Raw genomic sequence first — 25,484 nt, 5'->3', positions numbered from 1 at the left:
ATGAAGGGGCTTGTATCAAAATAGGAATCCTAACCACTGGATACTAGACCCACCAGACTCACAAAAACTTTGTGACCACCAGTTTACCAGAAACGGATTCCATTCACAATGAGCAGGAGCTAAATGAAATGTCACTTAAAACGATGGACCCAAACACACACTCTGCATGTGCCAAGTAACCACATCAGACTACGGCCTGAAACATTTGGTAGCAACAAACACCCCAATTCAGCATGCTAGACATTTAGACACTATTAAGCTAATATCCAAACTCTGAAGCCCCAGAAATAAAGCATCACCAATTCAACACAATTTTGGAAAAAAATAATTCCTCATTCTACAATCATTTAAGGCAGCAAAGCAACATCTGAAGCAGTAGCGGGTATGAAAACTAACACTTTCCAAACAACTGGCTCCCCCCCTTTTTTTTTACTGAAAGCTACTTTAAGGCATGTAGGAAAAAGACAAAATTCACATATACATTATGAAGACATGAGCATCTTGCAACTTTTAGAAATGTGATTTAAACCAGAGCTTGAAGACAAATGGGGCGAACTTTCAGGTCAAAATCTAACACGCAAGGGATTAAAATAAGATAAATCCAGATAAAATAAACAAGTGAGCCTTTGCCCAATTGTACAGATCCACCACACCTTCACAGCAAATGGTTTGTGTTACTTGCATGGCAAGTGGGGCAAAGTCTACTAGCCACCTTCCTTGTTTATCAAACACAGCTCCATCCTTGTCTTAACTGTTAGATACAAGTGACTCCACTGGACACAGAAGGCCCATGGAACGCACGAAGGAAAGACTGAGGGAATCCAGACTACATCTAGGTTTCCTCAAGAGCAGGCCAAAATGCATCAGTTGTAACCTTGCACGTGAATCTTATGCCCAACCCATGTAACTCAAGTCGAGAAGCACTTGGAATTAACTTAGGGTTTATATGACGCTTCAGAGAAAGCAAGTTCTCCTCCGCAACGAAGCAGTTGCAGTTTTAAAGGCCACATTCACATGCTGAGCATGGAAGACCCAGAGCAACTCTGGCAAAGTTGTGAAGTAGCTTTTTGCTGCTGCTTCTCTCATTTATTTCCTACACATCTAATCTCCTTTTTGGCCAAACTGAATTTCAAAGCAGCTGGCAACATTAAAATCAATCCATAATACCAAGTAAAACCTCCAATAAAGGCAGCAGTCAAAAATAAAACTCAAACACACAAAAAGGAAACAGGAGCAATAAAACATAACCCGGTTCCAGTAAAACTTTGAAGTCCAATATCTGCAGTGAACATCAAAACATGTCTTTAAAAAGCATTTCTGAAGAGGAAGATCTTAACTTTAGTTATCTGGCAGCCTCCTTGCATTTGGGAACATGCCCCCCCAACCCCCAAGCTCACCCTCTTCTGTACTTGGGAGGTTGTAGACTCTCCTTCCTTGGAGGTTTTTAGCAGAGGTTGGATAGCCATCATGGATGCTTTAACTGAGATTCCTGAATTGCAGGGGGCTGGACTTGATGACCCCTGGGGTCTCCCTACAACTCTACAATTCTATGATACTATCCTGCTCCAGCATGTCTGCAACCAAGAGGGTGGTTCTTAGAAAGAAGGAAAGGTGTGACATGGATCAACATTAACGCTGGCACTTCCAATAAGCATGCAAAACCATAGGAGACGAACCAGCCACAGGACTTCATACTCTATTCAGGGCAGCTGTTATGTAAAAGTATAAAACTGTCACCTGACCAAAATACTCTGTGCCATCCCAAACATAAGTCAGATAATAGGTTATAGCCCTCCAGAACAGGAACCCCAGAATACGGCAAAAACGCAGCAATAATCTTACCTGCAGGTCAAAGAACTTGCTGTACCGTCGGTAAATTGCTTCAGTGGCGCCATTGGACCAGGTGACTTTAATAATGTATACCTGTGGGGAAGAAGAAAGACACTTTAGGGAACTCGGATCACATCAAAATGCTGTTACGATGCTTCCATAGTCCATTAAAGAGATACTTTAATTAATCCTTAGAAGATGATCATTGTCTGGACAGCTATTCAGAAAGGGCAGTAGCTGGGGGTGGTTTCTTTGAATCAGTTATATGCAAACTATTTTGTATTGAAAGGGGCTGCTTTAACGAAAGTCCTTTTTACTCACCTTTCTTGCCCTTTTTAAAGATTTATCTGTAATCCCTATAGCTGTGATTTTCAAAATTAACCCACAAGAAGCCCAAGTGAGGTCAGAAAGCATTAACTGTCATTCACACATTCCTCACATGCACAGCTGCTGTGTTTTAACTGGGGACCAGGCCCACACTTTTAACCCTGCTTCCTAAAACAACTGTGCATTGTCTACAATAGTCTGTAAGTGAAAACTCAATGCATGAGCTGCTCCACGCATGAAGCTGCTCTGCACAATCAGGCCACCCAGCTGTGCAGGTGTGCCAGCTGCATGGAGCCCCTCTAAAAGCAAGCAGAACCTTGCAGGTTTCTTGTTTCTTTCCAGGCAACTGCACACAATGCAATTTTGTTCCAGGAAAACAGATGTGCTCGCAGGGACAGAGCTGAAAGGCACAGCCCCACTTTACAATCAATGCACAGTTGGCACACAATTGTGTGAACAGGGCTTCCAGTTTGGCTGTATAACGATGCAATAGAACAAATAAGAGCCAGCTATGTGATAACATCTGTAACAGCTAGGGGTATACTTCCTGGCTTCACTGTGGACTGAGTTTTTTAAAAATTGGTGCTCAGCATCAACTGCAGGCAGTACTGTACAATCACTGCTATAGGGTGGGGTGGGGCGAACGCTTTATCCACGCTGCCCTGGAACCTTCAGGGTGGTGCTGCTGGGAAACATTTTGGTTTGATCTTCCTAATGGATGCTCAAGGTAAATGAAGCCCCACAATGAAGAACCCTCACATGAGCAAAATTAATGTATCTGACATTGTTTCACAACTGTTTGTTTGCCTGTTTAACACATTTCTATACCGCTTAATCATTCCCATTTCTAAGTAGTTGCTTTCATCAATATCTATGACTAGCAGTTTGATATCCTTCATACACATTGTCTGTAGCCACAAATTTGAGTCTTTGGAAAGGGAGAAGAGCACACCTCGCTTCATTATCATCTAAATTTGGCTTCCAGTTCCTGCACACAGACTTAAGTAAATTTATCACCAACACTACAATCCCAAAGGCCCAAGTGCAATGGCAGCACAGAGCGGACAGGGATTAAAAGCATCAGGAATACGCTCCCTGTGAATGTTCTTCAGAGTTAGCTCATTTCCCACCCACTTGCAGAATTTACTGCCCTGGGAAAACTGGTAAATATTTAGAGATCGCAGGCTGTTGGTCTTGGCTGTTGGCCATGCCAAACAACAGCCATATCTCCTCCTGGGGTTCTGCTGCTGTCACTGCTTTCCTCTGTTTGCTCACCTCTTGGGAAAAAGAGCATGTTGCATCCAATATTTGTTGTGTCTAAGAATCTGAAACCACTTTACCCAGCCTTGCTAGCTATTTAGGGGTGGACTGACTTGGTGCAACAAAGTTTTCCCCACAGTACCATGAATTCACATCCCTGAGAAATAAAAAGTTCCAGTACCACAAGGCTTGGTTTCCCAGGGATGAGAGCGCCTTAAAACAAACACTATCAAAGGCACCTTATTTTATATAGAGAAGCAGAATATAAGTTGAGAGTAAGCAAGGGCCTCAGCAATACAGATTCATAAGACAGTAATGGGCAGCCTCAAACCCTCCAGATGCTGTTGCACCAAAACTCCCATAAGCCCTAATCATTGGCCATGTTGGCTAGGACTGATTTGAACTGTAGTCTAATCTTTAGGGCCACAGGTTCCCCAGCCCTGGTCTAAAGAGAAACATGGACAGCCCATCCTCAAGGCTATCCCCACTTTCTGCTAGCTCCTGCCAGAAACTTTCCTCTCTCTACCTCTTCCAAACCACAAACAGCAGCTTCTCCTCCTCTCCAAACACACACACACAGCTGTCATCCACTCCCTTCAGTTAACAAGAAATCAGCCTCTCCAAGCCCTGATGGTCACAGGGAAGTTCCTGATGATCAGGAAGCCATCTCCTAATTATTAGCCTCCATGGCAACAAAGAAACATCAACAGTTCATCCTGGACTATTAACCAGCATTCTGACCAACAGAAGCATATACCAATATGTTTCTCTCTGATAAAGCTTCTCTGTATATTTTGTGAAAATAAATATTAAATGTTAACTTTATTCCATCTCAAAGCTTTTGTTACTGGTTGAGGTGTCACTCCCACCTCAGACAAGGTCACAAAAATGGAACCTCTACTGGGAGCCTGCAGCTTATTTCATTCTTTCCTTTTGCTCTCCCCCTGAAGCTGCAGTAACAATTCAGGAGTGACTCCCATGTGCAGAAGGACCACCATCTGCTTGGAAGTGGTACCTATAAACTGCACTTGGTTACATACTTCTCTATGGCTGGGATTCCAGTTCAGTTACAAGAACAGCTCAACCATTTTTGCTACCTTCTCCACAAATCCCTGAAACATCCCCCCCCCCCCGGTACACACAACCTTCTGTTTCTGGAGAGCATCCATTCTATTCCCTAGGCTACCCCCATCTCCTCCACTCCTTTCTCTGTTGCACCTACACATTTAACATTTGTCATGTTGTAATCAAGTCCCTCTCTATAACTTTTCTTCTCCGGCTCTCCATTCTTTGCCTTCAATGGCCAGAATCACATACAAAGCTCCCCTTAGTAACAGGTACCAGATGCTCCATGCTGTATATTGCTGAATTTCATGTCTCTGTGTGTGCAACACACACACACACACACACACACACACAGAGAGAGAGAGAGAGAGAGAGAGAGAGAGAGAGAGAGAAAGAGAGAGAGACAGACAGACAGACAGACAGACAGACAGACAGACAAGGGATGCATCAATTCCCATTTGAAGGAAAAGAGCACCCCTGAAGATCTGGTCCAGCTTAGCCCCAGTCCTTTACAACCCTAGCAAAGATACCATTTTGAAAACCCCAAGTAGGAAGTCAAAATTATCGCTTTTGCAAGATGGATGTGGATTTCTCTCTCACACACACACTTTTCTCTCCCCCACCCCCACCCCAGTATTGTATTGCAATCTCTTACTTTCCCAGGTTTTGTTTAACTACTCTGAGCTTTAAATAAAATCAGTCCCCTGTAAGTAGTTTCCACAAATCTGATTAAAGTCTCATGAGAATAGGCTTGAAATACAGGCAGCATAAAGAAGGGAAGGCAACAAAGATATACAGGCTTTTCCAGCCCCAGTAGAAGGCTCTCTCCCTCTCTCTCTCTCTCTCGGCAGGCTGCCAAAAGTGATCCATTACTGAAATGCTATAGAATGCTTAGCGAGCCAGAACTTCTGGGGGCCAAAGACCTAAATGATGTCATGCTGGCTGCTTTGCGGCAAGCCCTTTTGGTGAACCAAGTGCATCTTGGGAGTCCTCTAGAGGAAATGGAACACTTTATTAGCCAGAGATAGCCTCTGCATGCTTGATCATACTGCAGAAGGGGACTGTGTGTCTGATTTGCACATCCCAGGAAGACGTTAAGAAAGAAGGGGAACTTTCCCAGCAACCTTTTAACTAATCATTCCGTGATCAGTATGACTCATGCACACTGAAATCGTGGACTGGCCCACACACTCACCATTTTGATAATTTCATATGCATAGTGGGACACTGGAGCTGAATGAGGTAACCAGCAACCTGCTCAAAGCAGCATCCAATGCATGACAAGAACACATATACTGCACACCACAAATTTCACCATACTCATGTCCTGCTTATGGGCTTCCCATAAGCATTTCATTGGTTACTGTGGAAACAGAAGGCTGAACTAGACAGGCGTTTGTCTGATCCAGTCGGGCTCTTCTTACATCTAAAGGAAGGCTCCCCTGTTGAAAACCCAATGTCCTAACTTCAGATCACCATACCAGCTAATGTGTGGACTGGCCCTATGACTTCTAGGTAGAAGGAAAAATCAACTGGCTAATTTGTAGGGCTTGCTTATCAGTAAGAATTGGAAATTTGGTAAAAACTATTTCCCGCCTGCTTTTTGGGTCATGTATCCACTATAGAGATGGGTATTCTCGTCACAAAACATTCTCCTTTCTACCCACACCCATTTATACGGATGGGAAAATGCTGAGGAAGTGACCATAGCAAAAGGTCAAAATAGAACAAAGGTACTCCATAAAGTTTTCTTCAAATGGACAACTTAAGTCTGAGCTTTACCAAATATTGACCTGTGATCCAAAGAACTGGGCAACAAGTTCTACAGGCCTAAGGGAGCTTCAGGGCCTCATTTCCTTAAGGGCAGTCTCCTGTCACATGTTGCATGGCAGTTGGCTTCTTTAAACGGAGGGGAGCAATAAGGCATGGATTAAACAAATGCATTTTACTGGGTACAGGTGATCCCTGGGAGACACATCTCAAGTAGCCCTTCAGATTCCAGTCACCATCTATTCTTAAACAGTTTTATATAGAACTTGGGTTGGTGTAGTAATAATAATAATGATAATAATGATGATGATGATGATGATAATAATAATAATAATTTATTTCATACACTATGGACAAATGTTTCTGACTCCCAAATGTTGACCAATGCTAAGAACAAAAGAATTTACCAACACCACCAATTATGTCGCTGAAAAATTGGGGAGGTAATAAACAGGGCTGGATTTTGTGCATGGAAGTTCTAGTCTTCAAAAGAAAGTCCTGGGCTCATCATTCTTTATCTCTTGAATCTAGTAAAAAGCAAAGTAGATCCTACCAATCTGAACTCTACCCACCTGTGCCCTAAATAGCTTGGGACCACATTACCTCAGAAACTGCTCCCCTAAGAATCTGCCTGGCACTTGGAGGCCCTGCTCTTACACTGGTGCCTTATGTGAATAATATGAAAATCAAAATGTGGTACGTTCTCCATGTATATTTCAAGGGGGGGGGGTCACTTTCAACAACATAAAATGCTACTAGGATTGATCTCCAACATAGATGGGAGGTGCTGTCTCTTGCTAATTATGTGTTTAATTTGTGGTTTTATATATAAAATATGCCTGTGCATTATATTACAAACATTTAAAACATGATGGGCATTTAACCAAGTTGGGTTTTAAGAAGTCTTTGTATCGTCAAGCTTAACCCCCAACTAATTAAAACCTTGCTGCATATGGAGAAGGAAAATATCCTTCTGGGTGACAAGTCCTGGCTCAAAAGAATATTGTTCCTCACAGATACCTCCTTGTATGATCTCATCTATATAATACAATTCCCTCCCAATCTTCCATGTCCCTTCACTAGCTGTAGCAACCACATATTGAAGGAAACGGGACTGGGGGAAAATAGCCAAAAGGAAAACTGCCAAGAGTGACAAGCTGCTAGAGAAATGCAAATGGTATCTGTCCAACTGTAACAGAGCTGTCAGAGAGGGGGGGGGGGGAACCCTCAAAGCAACTGAATAGGGAGAAATAAAACCCAGCGAGTCACAACCCCCATTTCCACTCTTGAAGCCACATGATTCTTTCAATATGAACTTACACCAGAAGTCAGGGGGAATTTACCAAGTTCATCAGATGTGGCATCACTTAGCATTATCAACAGGGGAACCAAGTGCCAGAACCTTTTAGCAAGAGCAGAGCTGGTGGCCTTGAGACAAACCAGGCGGTAAGAGGAAGACACACCACAGGAGTCCAACAGGACCAGAGTCTAACCAAAGTTTACATTGAGGGGGTATTGTTTTCTTCTTCAAATACCTTCAGTTTATTGGCAACCACATCCTGCAAAACAAGTACATTTTAAGTGTGCACAAGTGGATTTAGAAAATAAAATTTGACTTTATCAGTGACTGGGGGATAAATGCAGGGCAAGCCATGGAAATCGTGGATCAGGGATCCCATGTTTCATTTGGAGGACAACCCCTCCATTTTCTGCCTATTTAGAGATAGGAAAGCCAGAAGAGTAATGCTCCATCTGTACTCACATTTCCGAATTTTCATGGTAGCAGCTTTGCGGCATGTTTCAGGACCAGATGTAAGTTTACACAATGCCAGTACTGTTAGATAAGGCACCAGGCCACATCTCATACCTTCCTATACTACCAAATCCGATTCTTGGCACGGCTCAGCACTGAACAACTGCCTAAATCACCCAAAGTCAACATTACAAAGCACCTATTGGGGGGTATCTTCAACTCACCTTACAGTCATCAACCTAAACAAAAGGGGATATCATATCAGCAATTTCTGCACATGCACCAATTCATGAGCCAATATGCCTTCAGATGAGTGCTAACACACGAGTCCAGCCACTTGTAATTCATATAGTGCAGTGGTTTGGTTGTACGTTGCAGGAAATACCAATGTATTTCAATGTAATAGAATCAGCAATGTTGTGCTGACCAGTCACTGCCCCCAACTAAAAAGCTGCAGCTTGGAGCAGTGCATGCATAATCTTACAAAAGGAGCGCTTTATCTGTCCTCATATTTTAAAAATAAAGATTTCAATCACTTAGTTTTCTCATCCATCATTCATTACTGGTCTGGCATCACTAGCAAACTCCATTACTAAGACATCCATCAAGAGCTTATTTCCAATGCATTCATCTACTTGCTAGCATTATTAGAAGAAAAACTGTTAACAGCTACAAAAAGATATAACCCTTTGTCAGCTGTAGAAGAGAAAAATGTTCTTAACAATTCCCAAGAACACTGGAAGTCTAGCATTGCCAATCTTCTAGTCCAACCACACCAACATATGTCACTTCACACCAGCTCCTAGCTCATCTCTAAATTCAGAGCCAGATTAGCACCTCCATTTTGTAAGTTGTGGAGCAGTATGTTGTGGTATCTATACTTCTTTTAATTGTATTCCTGAACCCTGGCCCCAGGTAAAGGTTCCTATAGAAAAGGAACCAGCTTACAGATATTTCTGTAATGACGAAAGTGTCTTGTGCTTTATTTACTGTGTTTGAGAGGATTAAGGGCACAGACATAGGGTAACAGGCCTTGTACTCTTAACACACAGCCTTTCCCTTCAAGTCTCAGCAGTTGCATGCACACTGCAAACAGGTGCAACACTCCACTTTTTGAGGTTGCCACTGAGAAATCCAGGGCTTAATCTAGATCAGTTGGAGCCATGGTACTAATTCAGGAGTGGGGAACCTTTGGCTCTCCAGATGTTTCTAAACTACAACTGCCATCAGCGCTGGCAAGCATGGCCAATGGCCAGGGATTATAAGAGTTGTCATTTGGCAACATCTAGAGGACCAAAGGCTTCCCACACCTGTACTAAATAGTTCACTTTTGCCCTCCTCCTCCTCCTCCACACTTACACTCCTACCAGACTCAATCAATATCTGTCTTCAGACTGTTAGGCAACCCAAGGCAAAAGTTCAGATCCCTAAACACAAAGCTGACCCATTGCCCAAACAGGTGTTGACCCATTCATCAACCATGAGATGAGAGAAAAGGTTAAGTTCATTTTGAAACACAGATTTGATATCATAACTCCACTAACTAGATGCAACAAGTTCATCTGAAGCAGGTTTCTCCAAAGCTGAGGGGATGTGGGGAGGAGGAAGAAACAAAAGTTACATGCAACTCTGCTCTCTGTTACAGCCGCCACAGAGATAAATGAGGACAGAAGCAGATTCTCAAACATCAGATCTTCCAAGCACTCAATAAATGAGCACCAAAAGTTACTCAAGGCCACACTTTCCTCAGCCTTTTCTCAGAGATCCAGTCTCCCCATTATTGCCCCACAGCTGAAAATACAACTTTCCATAGTTAAGTGCAACTGTCTGTCTGTCTGTCTGTCTGGGGGTGGGGAAATGCACAGGTCATTTCTAGGTCAGACTATGACACTCTGAAAGTAGGGAGTTTTCCAAACTCATGAATACTAAGAAACTGCCTTCAGGGAAGAGAAAGGCAGGTCTGTGCTCAAAGTAGTTGAGAAGGCCTAACAGGCCTATTTACGGTTGGCTCCAACCTCACAGAAAGAGCCTTATAGGTAGCCAACAGCAAGATGACTCAGCCTCTCCACTTATTGTGTAAAAATAGGTTTGGAGTGTATATAATTAACTGTCTTTGGGAATCTGTCTTGTTCTTATGTACAGATTCAAGGGCAAACACTGTTCTCTTTCACTTCAACGTTAATCTAGTTCACAGGGTTTCAGAAACAGAAACATGATTTACTTCAAAATACATTTATTCCTCCAACGAATTGAAGGCAGCAGCTTACAACATTTGTCCACTTTTTAGCCAAGCAACTCCCCAGTGTGGTAGTTTAGGCTGAGAGACAGTGTGCCTGGCAATGGCCACACGGTGAGCTTCATGGCTGAAAGTTTAGTGCAACTACATTGTCCAACTGTACTTTTTTAGCACCTGGGCACAGAGATGGTTGCAGGCTGCCTATGTGTACAAACTGGTCTACCATTCTTCATGTGGTCACTGTATGCATGTACAACTGTCCATGATCAAATGGGGGGGGGGGAGAATGGCCTTGCGATTCTTTCCCATTCCAAGCTTTCTCTGAACAATTCTAATTATTTTTCCACAACTATTGTTGGAGTGGGGTACTTGTGCTCTGGAATCACTGGAATGTCACCACTGAAGAAACAGTGCATGTACCAAAGTAGGAAGATCTCATTGCAGGTGACCTCTTAATTCACAAAGCCTCTTAGATAAGAATATGTTTGGAGATGTCTTCTATCTGCAGGTAGATGGTATAATCACATCAATTTAAATGTGTGTGGGGTGGGTGTGAAGGTTTCTCAGAAACAAAACACCATAGGATTCCAGAGACAAAAGAAGACTCCTAAAATTGTCCTTTATTTTCACACCTGCCCTTCAAAAGATGGAAATACATGGCAAGCTGAAAAACTATGGATTCCAAAGGAAGTCTCATCCTGTATTTTCATCCACTGGGACGAGGGGAAAGCATATGAGAACATTTAAAAATAGGGTGAAAGATTCCTAGCTCAGGTAGAAGATAAAGAACAAAGGTCTAGTCTTGGTGTGTAAAGGTCAGCAGCAGCCAATTTCAAATCAACCACAACACAAGATATTCCTGCAAAGGTTGTCAGAGCTGAATTACAGAATCACAAGTTCATTCTCTTTTCAAGGGCTAAAAACTTTTAACTGTTAAAGAATCATCTAAGGAATCAAATGAGAGCAAACATATTTGTGGTGGATATTTTCCATTGCTGGAAGAAGTGGAAGGCTCACATTTGCCAAGAGGGAAGGCAGCCTTTAATCCTTCACTTAGAGTAGTACTGTAATTTGAAGAGGAATTATAACATCACCAACCATTTTCATGCTACTCCAAAAGGGAGAAGTCAGTATTTTTTCCATCATAAATAACTGGAGGAAGGGCAAGACAGAAAAAAAATATCTGTGTAAATAACAATGAGCCTCAGACCTAGTTCACACAATATATTCTTGCTCGTGCAAACAGTCCCAGGTATGCAGTCAAAGAGCTGAACTTGTCTGAAGGAACTCATTGGATATATATGGCCAGCAGAAATCTTTGGACAGATCTACATGCTATAAAATAAATATAGGCTCTAGAGCCACCATATCATTATTATCCTTATTTGCCTTATAATACTAATAAGGGGGGGGGGTATTTGCAGGTGAGAACCAGCACAGAAAGATGCTTAACCCTTTCCGTGTTCATCAGTTCTCCTCTGCAAATGGTTCTCTCTCTCTCCCCCCCCCCCTTTTAGTACATTGCCCCCCCAGCAGTGCTGCCCAATTGGAATCAACACTGATTAAGATTTTTTTATAATTAAAAAAAAAGTGAGGAAGAAATTTACAGGGAAGAATTCCTATTCCCACCCCAATTTTCCCATCACAAGTGTTGTTTGAGAACACACATTGGCTAGCATGAAGTGTATTTCCCATCTGAATATTTGCTTCTAAAATCCAAAATCACAATTAACCACGCTGAGGCATCTGGTGAGCAGATGGAAACCAAATGCTTGACTAGATGGATATTTCGGTCTGATCCAAGAGGGCAGTTTGTGTGCAAGTGGATTCTTCATAACACACAATCCCAGTATGAAGGTTGCACAAGTAAGATGTATGCAAATGCACTCAGTGGAGACCCACAAATTTGGTTTGGGCCTTGGTAGTCAAGCGAAGATTGGTTGTCAGGACCTTACCCTTAAGAACAATCCGGTGCATTTTCGCACAGGAGTCCCATTGTGCTCACTGGTGCTTACTCCCATAAGGGATTGCAACACAAGTTCCAGACCTCACACCGCATCTTACTGGGAGGTTGGGTACAAGCCCCTTTTCCTCCTCCACCTCCAAAACTTTCCGAGCTGGGAAAGGGGACCAAGGAATTAATCTACTCAAAGGAAGGAGGGAGTGCAAATTACAGAGCTGGTTTCTGCAGTAGCAACCATGGCATTTGAATTGACCAAGATACAAACAACCGCCCAACCCTACAGTCAGCTAGAAAGCAGGACTGCCTCATTTAAACAACAACAGGTCGTTAGGGTATGACAGTGTTTTTCAACCAGTGTGCTGTGGCACCCTGGGGTGCCTTGAATGATGGTCAGGGGTGCCGTGGGCAACACTGGCCTCCATCCCTCTTTCCTTCCCTCCCTGCTCTGATGCCCTCTCTTGTCTCTGCCTCCCAAAGGCTTGCACAGCTGTTTGTTGCAGCAGCCCAGGCCATAAGCTCTGTAGGTGAAGGGTGCCTCTGGGAGACACCTCTCTTTGGGGCGGAGGGGGGGGGTCAGCTCAGAGACAAGGGACGGCTGCCCCAAGGACTCCCAAGGAAAGGGGAGGGAAGAGGCTGAGGGAAGACTCCACAAGGGAGGGTGTTCAAAAAAGGGTGAGAGGCTGTCAGCTCTGCAGGCAAGGGGTGACACAACTGGACTCTTGAGCCCCACAGGGGTGCCGCAGACAGAATGTAATTGGTTAAGGGAGCCGAGGACTCAAAAAGGCTGAAAACCTCTGGGGTATGATAATCAAATCTTATGTCTATCTGAACTCAAGAGCTATACCAAACTGATTCACTTCGCCTATCCTTCATTACAGGCAACAATTTATTGTTGATTTTCCTTCTGATTTAAAGGATTGTCTTTTCCCAAACGACTCACTTTTTCTCTTATGTGTAAGAGCCTACCATCTTTCCCCCCTTTGATTATGCATTTCCTCCATACTATGATGTCCCAGACAGAACTAGAACACAGCTAAGAGCATCTCTATCTGTAGTCACTGGCAGATCCTTCCAAAGATTAAAAAAACCTATTCCAGTCAACTCAGGAATGTATTTCAAAGGATGCATGTGGCCAGCACTATAGCATCATTTGGTGCAAAGGCAGCATTCAGTTTTAAAAAACAAAAGAAATTATCCATAGTGAAGAGTAAAAGCAAGTCCTACCGGTAACTCTCCCCCAGTCTAATAAGATACACAAGGAAATGTCATGTTATAAGCAAGGTGTTTTAAAAAGCAGGCATTATAAAAAGCAGCAGCAATCTAGTAGAAGAGGCTTTTAAATGTGTTTGTGGAAGGGGGTATTGCTTTGTTGTTTTTGTTTTAATTATTTACTGGTGTTTATGCCTTGTATTTTTATTCTGTGAACCGCCTTGAGATCTTGCGAGGAAGGGTGGTATATAAATCTAATTAATTAATTATAATTAATATGTTTAAGTAAGTAGAATCTCATCTCCAACTGCAGCCAGTTCTAAAGCATATGTCTGCAACTGAATTTTGGCTGAAATCCTAAACATATTTAACAAGGAGTAAGCTCTACTGGACAGGAACGCAGGTGGCACTGTGGGTAAATCTTCAGCGCCTACGGCTTGCCGATCACATGGTCGGCGGTTCGAATCCCCGTGGCGGGGTGAGCTCCCGTCTGCGGTCCCAGCTCCTGCCCACCTAGCAGTTTGAAAGCACCCCTAAAGTGCAAGTAGATAAATAGGTACCGCTTTCTAGCGGGAAGGTAAACGGTGTTTCCGTGTGCTGCACTGGTGCAGGCTCGCCAGAGCAGCTTCGTCACGCTGGCCACATGACCCGGAAGTGTCTCCGGACAGCGCTGGCCCCCGGCCTCTTCAGTGAGATGGGCACACAACCCTAGAGTCGGACACGACTGGCCCGTACGGGCATTGGTACCTTTAAGCTCTACTGGACACAATAGAGTTTATTGGCATAGGATTGTACTATAGATCAGTGTTTCCCAACCTTTTTTGGGCAAAGGCACACTTGTTTCATGAAAAAAATCTTGAGGCACACCACCATGCCAGATGGGGAAAGGTCACTTTTTACTTATTCACTTTTTGAATAATAAGAATTATACGTCATGGGGGGGGGGCAGGATTTTAGAGATGTTTAGGTGGGGCATGGCCCAAAAAAAGGTTGGGAACCACTGTTCTAGAGCAAGTAAGAAAGCTACCCCAGAGGGGGAAGGATGGATTGAAAAAGTGGAATGAGGACAAGAGCCTATTCTTGCCAGGCTGCTGCTACACCCACTGGTCTTCCAATTGATCCAAATTGGGTCGCAGTGCCAAGTGCAACCGTGCAAACTATATGGCCAAAGATTTAAGAAGCTGGTCCCCCAAGTGCAATGTGTTTGGGTTCAATGTGGAAAAAGTTGACAGCGGCGGGTCTGCACTTGGAGGGCAGGAGCTCTCCAAGGTTTCCAAGGCAGGGATCGACGCCGGGAACTGATGTGCCTGGGATCCTTTTCGTGCAAAAACACACCTACACTCTGCCCGCTGAGTCACGACGCGGAAGCCTTTGTGGTTGTTTGATGCTTGTTCAGCATTTGGCGGTCATTCTGGGGGGTTGGGGGGTGTCTGGAAGAGGGGCAGCCCCCCGCCAAGCCCCTCGAGGCCCCGTCTCGGCTGCCCCTCGCCTCCTTGCCACGGCTCCCGGGGCTCCTTCCAGAGAACAGGAAGGCCCGCAACCTGGGGCGTGTGTATCCCCCCCCAGTCTCGGGCGCCTTCCTCACCCGTTCAGCGGGGGTCCCAGGGGCTCGCAGGCGTCGGTTTCCCCCTCCGGGACGAGGCGCAGGACTCCCGCCAGGTCCGCCCGGCACTCCCAGGAGCAGGCGGCCGACAGGCGGCCGGCGGGCGCAAAGGGGCCTCCAGCGGCGGGAGCTTTTGCGAGGCCAGCTACCGCCGCCAGGCTGCTGCCGCTCGCCATGGCAAGCAGGAAGCCCCCCGGGCTCTGGGTGCCGAGAGGATGCTACGCGGCGGGACCATACGCGGGCAGCGGAGAAGAAGAAGGGTGGCGGGAGAGGGGCGGTTCTCGAGGGGGGAACTCAGCTTCCCAAGATCGCGGGGCTCACCGGACGGTTCTTCCCCGCAGGAACTTCCGCCCTTCCGCAGCTTCAACCGTAGACGTATTAGCATATGATAGGATGAAAGCTGGCCATAGAGAAAAGGCGAAGTTTGGCTGTCCGCAGCCTGGATTCCCGGGTTTCTTTCGACGTTACAGCCCCGTGACGTCAGCGCCACGCAGGCAGCCAGACGGCGAGAGCCCCGCGCTGGCCGGCCTCTCCTCGCCGCCGCCGCCCCGCCTCTCGCCGCCCGACTCGCCCACCTCCCTCCCACGGCACACCAGGCAACGTCTGGCGGCACACTAGTGTGCCGTGGAACACCAGTTGGGAAACACTGCTATAGATCATCCCCACTACTTGTTTCCTTTGTTTATCTTCCTCTCCCCACCTGCTTCCTTGTGTTGCCTTCTCCACTATGAAAATTTGGCAGATTGTCGCTGTGGTGCAGTGGTTAGAGCAGCCCTCCCCAACGTGGTGCCCTCCAAAGGTTTTTGGACTGTAAATCCCCATCACTCCTGACTACTGGCTGTGCTGGCTAGCACTAATGGGAATTGGGAGTCAAACAACATCTGGAGAGAACAAAGTTGGAGCTCAGAGACCAGGTTCAAATTCTTTCTCAGTAGCTGATTACCGGTAAGTGGCCTCTGCCAAGTCCATCTCTCTCTGCCTAGCCTAACTCACAGTTACATTGTGGTGATAAAAATGGGGAACCCTGTACACCACCTTAAGCTCCTTTGGAGAAACGTGGGATATAAATGCAATAAAATAAAAGGTCAGATTGTTATGACATTCTAAAACAAAGCCTATACTAGTGACAATTGTTGCTGAGAACAGTATAAATATATGAAAATAAAACTATCGCAGTATCATAGCTTTTTATCACAAAAGGGTGGGGGGGATCATTACACCATTAGAGGTAGGTATAGTGAACGACTGCTGCACCAATTTGTACAGTATAAGAGGATATGGAATTAAAAGACCTGCATTTTCTACTCATGTTTCATCCTATGCTACCATTCACTCCTTGTTCTCCTCTGCATCCTCCTGGCTGCCTCCTAACTTAACTCCCTTTTTCATTATTCTCAGAAACAATCAGGTTCCCATATGTGAAGCACAACCTTCCATCTCTGCTCTCTCTATTTGCACAGTCTCACCCCTCCGGCTCCTAATGTGTGTGTGTGTATGTGTGTGTTGTGAATGAATTAAACATTGCCATAGATTCTTTAACAGAGTTGCCAGTCAACTCTTTGGGTAGAGACTGTGTTCCCTCGCAATCTATAATGCACGAAATATTTGTGTTAAGGATTCAGCACAGAACAGGCAGGATATTAAAAGTGGGAGAACAGACCCTGCAAGAAGGGGAGGTGTTTGCTATTCAGCAGGCATACCCCAGTTTAGTGGAAATGACAAGCTGCAGCACCCAACCTGCCAGTCACCAGCCCCAATGGATACACACTCCAAACAGAATCTGACAGTTCTGACACATTGCAGCCAGGTTCCCACAGCCTTACAATGCCTGTAAAGCATAGGGGGCCCAAAAGCAGGGAGTACCAGAGGTCTTCTTGCCTGGGGTATATCGAAATCTGAGCAAACTTCTCACACACCCTACAGATGCACTTCTAGGCTGCTGAACACAAATCTGGCAGGAAAGCCACTACTTTCCTTTCTGAGAAAGAAGAAACCCATGTAGATTTCTCTGCCAGGAGAGCAGCTGCTCTCCAGATCCCCTCCAGCAGTTTAAATTTCCAAGCAAACCATTAAAAGCAAACGCCAAGGGAGACTTATGCTTGCCCATCCCACGATGGGACCCGTCCAGAGCACTGGCCAGAGATTTAAAGTGACGGGCTGGTCAACATGCACAATCCTGCCTTTGTAATGTCAACGCTGGTGAAAGAAAAGAAAGAGCCAGGCGGCAAGAACTTCCTGCCTGGCTTGCTAGGAAGTTGCAGTGTGTGCACAGACAGACTATTCCAGCTACAACATGCACTCACAGTGGATCCAGGAGGGAATGGAAGAGACTGCACAGAAGCGGCTGCGGGGAGGCGACCCCATCGCCTCTCTTCTAGCTAGGGAGCTGCAGCCAACGCCCCCCCCCAAAAAAAAACACGCAGGGAGAAGATGCCCGTGCGAAATCCCAGCAAAGCAGCTGTATCAAGGGCAGCAGATCTGTCCCAGCATGTGAGGAAAATGAACGGCTGTATTCCCACAATATCTGGGGACCCAAGGTTGAGAAACACTGGGATAGAGGATTTTAAGGCGCTCTCAGCAATTCTTCCCACCCGACCGCGGGTTACACTTACACACAAACACACATGCCATGCTCACTCACATAGTGTTTGTTGGGAATTCGCCGCTTCTGCACGTCCAGCACCTTCACCTCCAAGATACTCTTCCGGGGCATAGCGCTGGTCCTCTGCAACCCGAACCCCAGAAGCAAGTAACAAAATAAAGCGGGAGGGGGGAGGGAAGGAGTGTAAATCTCGGAGACGGGTAGAGGGGAAGATAAGACGAAAGAAACCCCTCCTCCGGGAGGGTCGGCGCAGCCAACGCTCCTGGACCCAAAGCGCAGAAACTTTTAAACGCAGCGGTTGCAGAGATTGCGCTGCTAAGGGATAGACGAGCCTGAGCCCCACTGCACCCTCAGCGCCTGCCCGTGTCCCCCCCGCCCCCTTTCCCCTTTCTTGCTTCTGCTTCCTCTTCCTCCTCCTCCTCCCCCCCAGCTCTACCCCCTTCGCTCTTTCCCTGGCCAGAGTTTGCAGATGCAGGAGGGCTCCTCCCAGCCCATCCCTGCCAAAGCAGCCTATCCCACTCAGGCGCAGGCGGTGTGGTTATGGCGCTCTCTGATCCAGCCCCGCTCCCCGGGCTTCTTAAAGGGCCACGACCACCGTGCGGCTCGCCAGCGCTTTCAGGCCAAACACGCAGAAGCGCCTCTCCGCGCCATGCCTTTCGCTTGTGCTGCTGAGAATTGGGGGGGGGGGCGCTTGGGGGGGCGGGTGTGTGTGTGTGTGTGTGGAAGCAAAGGCGCAACTTTTCAGCTGTGAACACCGGTGGGAAGTTGGAGTTGGGCGGCAAATCCACACGTTCCTGCCCACTGCCAGTAACACAACAACCAACCCGCGCACGATCCTTGCCTTTCTTTCACGTCACCCATAACCAAGAACAGCAAGGGGGAAATAGAGGGACTAGATTAATATGAGGAGCGAGTCTTTTCCACACAATCCCAAGGACCATTTTAACCTCCATTTGACCCCCCAACTCGCCCGCCTCTCTTTCTCTCTCTCTCTCTCTTTGTGAAGTGAAGGAAGAGAGCTCGAAAGCAGCCGAGGTCAAACGCAGGGGTCGCCTTTTTCTCAGAAGAGGAAAAGGCACCAATTAATCCTCGTCTGAATCTGGAATTGCCACACTTTGAAACGCTCCTTGTCGCGACAGGAGGCGGCGCAATTGGTTTCCGAGGGAGGCCGAAGGTCGTCTTTCGAGCCGTCGTCGCATAAAGCACTTTGAGCTTTTCCACAACTCTCCCTCAGTCTTTCCTATGGAGTAAATATCCCCTTGCAAAACTTCGCCCCCTCTCCTGTCCCCCCCCCAGGCTTCAACTTTACACGCTTTACACGGGTGGGTCTTGAGGGATGGATTCAGCAATCCCACCCGCCGTTGTGCACTCACGTAGGGGATCGTGTTGGGATCTGTAGGGAGAGGGTGCGTGGGGCCTTGGGAGATTAAAAAGCATGGCCCCGAAACATAAGCCAGCTCCCTCAGCTGCTGTGCAATACAAGAGGACAACGACTGGTTCCAACGCTGGATCTAGACGCATCAAAAGAAGCGTTTCAGTTTAAAGCGGCATAAATTTAAAGGGGGAAAACAGGTAGAGAAAAAACGGAGCTCCGCGTCGCCATCTAGTGGCACAATGTTATACCGCAAACAAAACGCATATAAATCGCTTTTTCTTTACCAGTCTAGCTGAGTCTTGGTTGTGCTAAACTGCTTGAGAGGTGGCCTGTCTGTCTGCACCTTGACCGGCAATTTTGGCCACAGTGAATCTAGCAGCTATGCCATCAAAGTTGGGGGGGGGGGAAATCTGTGAGGCTGTGGCAACAAGTGCTCAAATAACTGAAGACAAGATTTTGGTGAAGACTGAGAAGGCGATAAACTTCCTACTTGAAGATATGAACTGTAAATGCATACCTATTGATGGCTTCACTTTGTGACAGAAGGCGCTCAGCCTCTAGGTACTCTCCCAGCCTTTTGCTGAGGATGGGTAGCCTGGGAAGGCGTTCAAAGCCAGCCCCAGTTGGCTTCAAAGCTTTAAGATCCACTTTGACCTGGAAAATGTGCACACAACTGATGCTGCTGCACTTGCAGACAAAGAAGAGCAGCTAAGATCATGTACAGAAGACAAAGATGAGGATGATGGACAGAATATGCCAGCAAGTTGGAATCTGCATCAGTTTGCTCTCCCAAGCACATGAAAACACATGATTGGATTGATTGCTGACTTTCATCCTTCTGTTGAACACAGCCTCAAAATCACACGCGGCTTTACAGACACTTTGAGACCTTATCCAGAAATGCTCCAGCTGTGAAACAACAGTGGCAGTTGCCAATCACCATGTTTCTCAGACAGGGACGCGGACTTATAAAAAATATTGGGGGGGCCCGGGAAAGCTCATGAATAATAAATAAGCTCATGAATATGCAAATAAAGTGGCGCCGCCGCCTCCTGAGCGAATAGGGGAGAGCGTGCTGCGCCTATTAATCAGCTCCAAAGGAAATTGGGTGGAGCTTTTGCTCGGGAGGGAGGGCAGGAGGCATGCAGCCCGACCCTCCCTGTGCATTTTGGGCTGGGGGAGGGGCGGCGATGGTGCTCTGCTGGAGGGGCACCAGAGATTATTGGGGGGGCGGAGCCCCCCCAAACGAATTTTTGAGGGGGCTCGGGCCCCCTCAAGCCCCATGGAGTCGGCGGCTATGTTCTCAGAACAAAAACAACCAGCAGCAAATCAGTTCACACAATCAACTTCTGAAGCTTAACCAAGGCTAACCATGTCATCTGCAAATCTCTATCGGTTTCCAAAGCCTGTCCGATCATCTCCTGGAGCAATACCATGCTTGGAAGAAGATGACAACAACAACAACAACAATTTATTATTTATACCCTGCCCATCTGGCTGGGTTTCCCCAGCCACTCTGGGTGGCTTCCAACAAAATATTAGAATACAATAGTCTATTAAACATCAAAAGCTTCTCTAAACTAAGCAACACAGAAGAGGGAGAAGAGGAGGAGGAGGAGTTTGGATTTGATATCCCACTTTATCACTACCCGAAGGAGTCTCAAAGCGGCTAACATTCTCCTTTCCCTTCCTCCCCCACAACAAACACTCTGTGAGGTGAGTGAGGCTGAGAGACTTCAGAGAAGTGTGACTGGCCCAAGGTCACCCAGCAGCTGCATGTGGAAGAGCGGAGACACAAACCTGGTTCCCCAGATTACGAGTCCACCGCTCTTAACCACTATACCACACAGTCATCATGCTCCAGTTTTTGTGTGGCGTTTTCTGTTTTTCAGAGGATTGTTTTGACTACACGCAGTTTTGGCTTTATGCACTGTCCCTGGAACGTAATCCCTACATAAATTTCAGGTTACCTGTACCCTCCACTGAGGGACTTGCCTGTGACACACAGGATGGCAACTAAAAATGCCCCTAGTCCCCACCCCTTGAAGCCTGCAACAAATAATAGGAATCTGTATCTACATGGTTCTTTCATATATTATAGATTAACAGTGTTCACTCAGCTCCACGTAGTGTATGAGGCAGCTGTTTGTATCTTTCATGCAAGTTGTAAACTCACTAGGGACGTGCTGCTACACCACAGGCCAAATGAAGTAATATACAGGGCCATGGAGGGGTGACTGGCCGCCCCCGGAATATTCCAGGACCTCTGTCTGAACAGTCTGTTTCCATTAAAAGGTCTGTGGGCCAATGACTTTAAAAATTCAGTGTTAAGCACAGCTGAAACCAAATAGGGTAGGTCCTGAAAAAAATGCACCTCAGGTGTCAAAAGGCTGGGGTAAAGAAGTGCATCTTTAGCATTCCCTGAAAGCTGTCCAGTGAAGGTCGCAGACACACCCCTGTAGGGAGGAGAGCTGTGGGAATGCTTAGTTACATTTTAAAGTGAATTCAGATTTAGTACTGGCACATCACTGACTTTCAGATTAATTGGATTCTCTTATAAACATCTCATCTGTGTCCTTGGCAGCAACTGAAACACATCCCCCTTTCTTCAGCAGCAACAGCACTCAGCGCAAAACAGTATAATTTAATATATAGCAAGGCATATCTCTATAACCTCTGTAGTTGAGGACTTAGTTCTGTTAGCATCCATTGGCACCGAGTAGTGTAATTGCTACTACCTCTATAAGTTGTTTTTGTACCAGTTGGGGCCATTGGAAGGACTTGTGATCCAAGTGGTTTTTTAAAGAGCATTTGCAAATTACATTCCTACCAATGGTCTGGTACCACTTGTATGGCATGTTATAAACCTCCAATAACACATGGACAAAAATGGAGGAAGCAGCAATTGCATTGTTTGGGGGACCATGCAAAGGCCACTGCACATCTGCATTGTAACAGGTTGGAAAGAAGGGTGGGAAAAGAGCCTTGTGGTGTGGTGTAGTATGAGGCACAATGGTTGCATCGTCTCTTAATGCCCTAGATGATTTTACAATGTATGAGCAATGCAATAAACTTGACTTGAATTGTCCTTGAACTGTAACATTTGTACCAGCTTCAGTTTTAAAAGGACAGCTTTAAATTCTGGCAGACAGCCCTAAGGACCGTTATGTGTTTAACCCTGCCTGTCGCCTACACAACAACTGGAGAAAACTGGACAGACTCCCTATTTCAAGTAGAACTGCTATCCATCCTGGAATTTCAAATTTCAGTGCTAGCAAGTTTGGTATTAGGGAGAAATGTAGTTTTCCCAGCTCAGACATAGGATGTAATTAATGGCACCTCTAAATTTAATTGGTCCAAGGAGAGAGTGCGTTCATTCGCGCGCGCGCGCACACACACACACACACACACACACACACACACATTATCAAGGTGGGGCTCTGAGGATTTACAAAAAAACTAGGCCTCAGTTTTTGTGTGGTCTACCTGATGGCTGAATAGGAGACAGATGGCCTACTCTTGAGATTTGGAGAGGTGAGAGAAGCCAATCAGAGTACCTTGTACTTTCTGAAATGGTCTCAGCTGGGGATAGGGAACCTGGTGCCCCTCCACAGGTTTTTGGGCCACAGCTCCCATCAGCTCCAGTCTGCATGGGCTATTGTACCGGGGATTATGGAAATTTAGTCCAGCAATATCTGGAAGCCCAGAGTCCTCACCCTGGCCAAAAGCAACACTGCAATCAGTACTTTATTCCGATGCAAATACAAGGGAATTTAACAGCAGACCCCCTGAGCATGTTTACTCAGAGGTAAATCCCATGGATTTCAATGAAATTTACTTCTTAGTAAGTGTGCATAAGATTGCAGCATAAATGAAGCAAAAAGGAAGAGAACCTATTTTACAGTCGTCGTCATCTCCAGATGAGACCTTGGCAACTCTATCAGCCAATAACGCTGTACTGTACCATAAATTCCTGTGTCCTACACAACTCTTTCTGCAGGATATGGGAGACCTAACAAAGGGAAAATATAGTTTCACTAAAACCTGGAAGACATACATTTGGACTTTCATTCTCACCAGCTTAGTTAAGAATTAAGGGTGTTAACCGTATGCAGTACTTTGTTCTTATGAAACAAAATATGCACCATTTTGTTCAATGTATTTTCAATTAGTTTTCCCAACTTTCATACCACCTGCACACTCATCCATAACTATATCCTTTCAACACAGGGTATTCATTAATTAATTAAACGAACATGTTAATTGCACCTAGGTAAAAGCTTCTGAAGTGTAAAATAACTGATTATAGACACTGGGTATTTAGTCGCGCTTCTGCCATTATGAAGAAATCACTGTTTTTAACATTTGTTTCTATGAAACCTGACCAGTTTTGCAACAGCTTTTGGAGAATCCACAACACCCTTAGGCAGCTTATTCCAGTAGGGAATAAGCGTTAAGAACAAAAGCGTAAGATCAATCTACCTCTCTCTCTCTCTAGTTTAATACCACACAAACTCACTCACACATGCCTTTAGCCTTCTTTTGGTGACCAACATGTAGTCAGCAGTCCCTTGGTTTGTTTTAATATTAATTGAGATTAATAATGTTTATCCTCGCAGCAGCTTGTTAAAATAAATTCCCCTTGCATATCTCTGTCCTCCATCACAAAGCCACTCCAGTGCACCACTTACAAGAAAACTGGCGTGAGGCCAAGATAAAGCCAAAGATCAATGGGAAAGCACTTAAGTATCAGAATGCCTCACAGTGCTGATTAATCTGGATGAGATTTTATTTGTTAGAAGGACTGTCTTCCAACAGGGATGGAAAGCATCCGTGTGTATCAGTACCATCATATGCATCCAGTATTTATGTGAACAAGCACCTAGATTCCAGGGTATATGGTACAGGAATTAGGATGTTCCCACTGCCTGTCAAAATTCATGTGCATTCGTTTTTTGTTTTGCATGAAAATTGCTTAATACTAATGTAGTGTTGTATGGGCAGGGGAGGGGGCAAAACCATCTTTCAAAAAGGTTTTGGGTATAATCTTTTGTTTTATGGCTTGCTCAATGCTGCTCCATTTTGGCTGCTGTTGCTATTTTTATATAGTAATCTTGGGCGTCTTATGACTGTTAGCAAAAGTAGGTAAAATATGTTGCTTTTAAATATTGTGTTTTCAGCTTTGTTTGCTGCCCTGGAAAATAAGGTGAGAGATAAACAAATAAATAAACAATCCACTTTACTTGCCTATTATTGTATTGATAATAGTTTCGCAAGATGTTACCATAAGGCTACCAGATTTTTTTCAATGAATCCGGGGACACTTTTCAAATTCAATGGATTTTGTATGGGGACTGATTTGTAAATCTGGGGACTGTCCCCAGGTCTTAGGGAGCGAATGTGTGGTCCCTAGGGCGGGGGGGGGACCCGGGCTTCCCCCTCCAGCCCCGACAAACTCTGGGAGCCTTTCCGCTGCTCCCCGACCTGCTTTTTGGGGCTGGGGGAAAGCCGGGCTCCCCCCACCGCCAGCCCCACAAGCCCTGAGGAGGCTTCGTGCGGCTATCCCTGGTTTTTGCGGAAGGTGGGGGAAGGGGCAGAGCGCGGCTCTCTCACTTCCCCCACCTCCTGCAAAAGCCCCCAAGAGTCGCGCTCCCTTTTAAGAGCTGCGTGGAGTGTGTGTGTGGCTTTTGGGGGCTTCTCCCCGAGGAGGGAGAAGGGCAGCCCGTCACACACACACACTGCGTGGTTCATGAAAGGGAGCGCTGAGCAAAGCCTGGGATGCATACAGGCTCTGCTCAGCGCTCCCTTTAAATAATATTTTTTTTCTTGAATCCCCCCCCCCCCAAAGTGGTGCGCCTTATGGAGCGGAAAATACGGTAAATTCTAATTTCAGAATACACATTCCAGATTCTTAGGCAGACAAACCTAGTCATTTCTGCCATCTGCTGTTTTTTTTTACACACACAAACTCCTGTATAGGGTTGTTGGTGTTTCTTTCTCTGTGTAACCAAGTTAACAACAAAGTAAAGCTTAAACTTGCTTAGGTCTCAGTGGGCTTGCTTGAATTCTTTTCTTCACCAAGTCCTTTTGAATAATCCTCATTTCTATTTCCCCTCACCTTTATTTCCCCCTTTTTCCTTTTGGGTGTCCACTGTGCTTAAATAACAGCTCTGTGTGGCTCAGTTCACACCACCACTGGGAATCTTTCAAGAATCTTTAAACTGGAAAGTTGCAATGCCCTTGCTGCTGACTTCATAATGCTGGCCTCTGAGGGAATGGGGTGATGTCATAGTTAAAGTGCTAGGACATTTAACATTCCTGCAGCAGAACAACTGGTCAGTCCTTTTGCTAGTCCCTGCTCATACCTTCACATCAAACTGCCCTATCTCAACAAATTCCTCAAAAGATTAAAAAACAACAAACCCTTAAAACACACCATTTATTGATGACGTTTACCATAAGTATAAATCAGATTACGACAGGAACATCTC

The 25,484-nt window shown here is 45.7% G+C and overlaps 1 protein-coding gene across 5 annotated transcripts in view; it reads right to left on the bottom strand.

The window, feature by feature from the left end:
* Window positions 1-25,198, bottom strand: part of SH3PXD2B (SH3 and PX domains 2B) — a 116,665-nt gene extending 91,467 nt beyond the window's left edge. The window contains exons 1-2 of one of the 5 annotated variants that reach the window (XM_083483488.1): window positions 25,034-25,198; window positions 1,843-1,923 (exon numbers count right to left, since the gene is read on the bottom strand). Coding sequence is in view for 2 of the 5 variants with exons in the window: in XM_083483486.1 (XP_083339612.1) it covers window positions 1,843-1,923; window positions 17,658-17,729 (153 nt within the window). In the remaining 3 variants the exon portion in view is untranslated. Of the gene's footprint in view, window positions 1-1,842; window positions 1,924-17,657; window positions 18,908-18,991; window positions 19,037-25,033 lie in introns of those variants that run through there. The other 4 variants (XM_083483490.1, XM_083483489.1, XM_083483486.1 and 1 more) reach the window with 4 other exon arrangements.
* Window positions 25,199-25,484: the final 286 nt, after the last annotated feature.

This window comes from Podarcis liolepis, assembly GCF_965112155.1.
Source record: "Podarcis liolepis genome assembly, chromosome: 2".
Lineage (NCBI taxonomy): Eukaryota > Metazoa > Chordata > Lepidosauria > Squamata > Lacertidae > Podarcis > Podarcis liolepis.
Note: the sequence above shows the minus strand (reverse complement) of the source record. Positions and strands in the feature narration are given on the sequence as shown.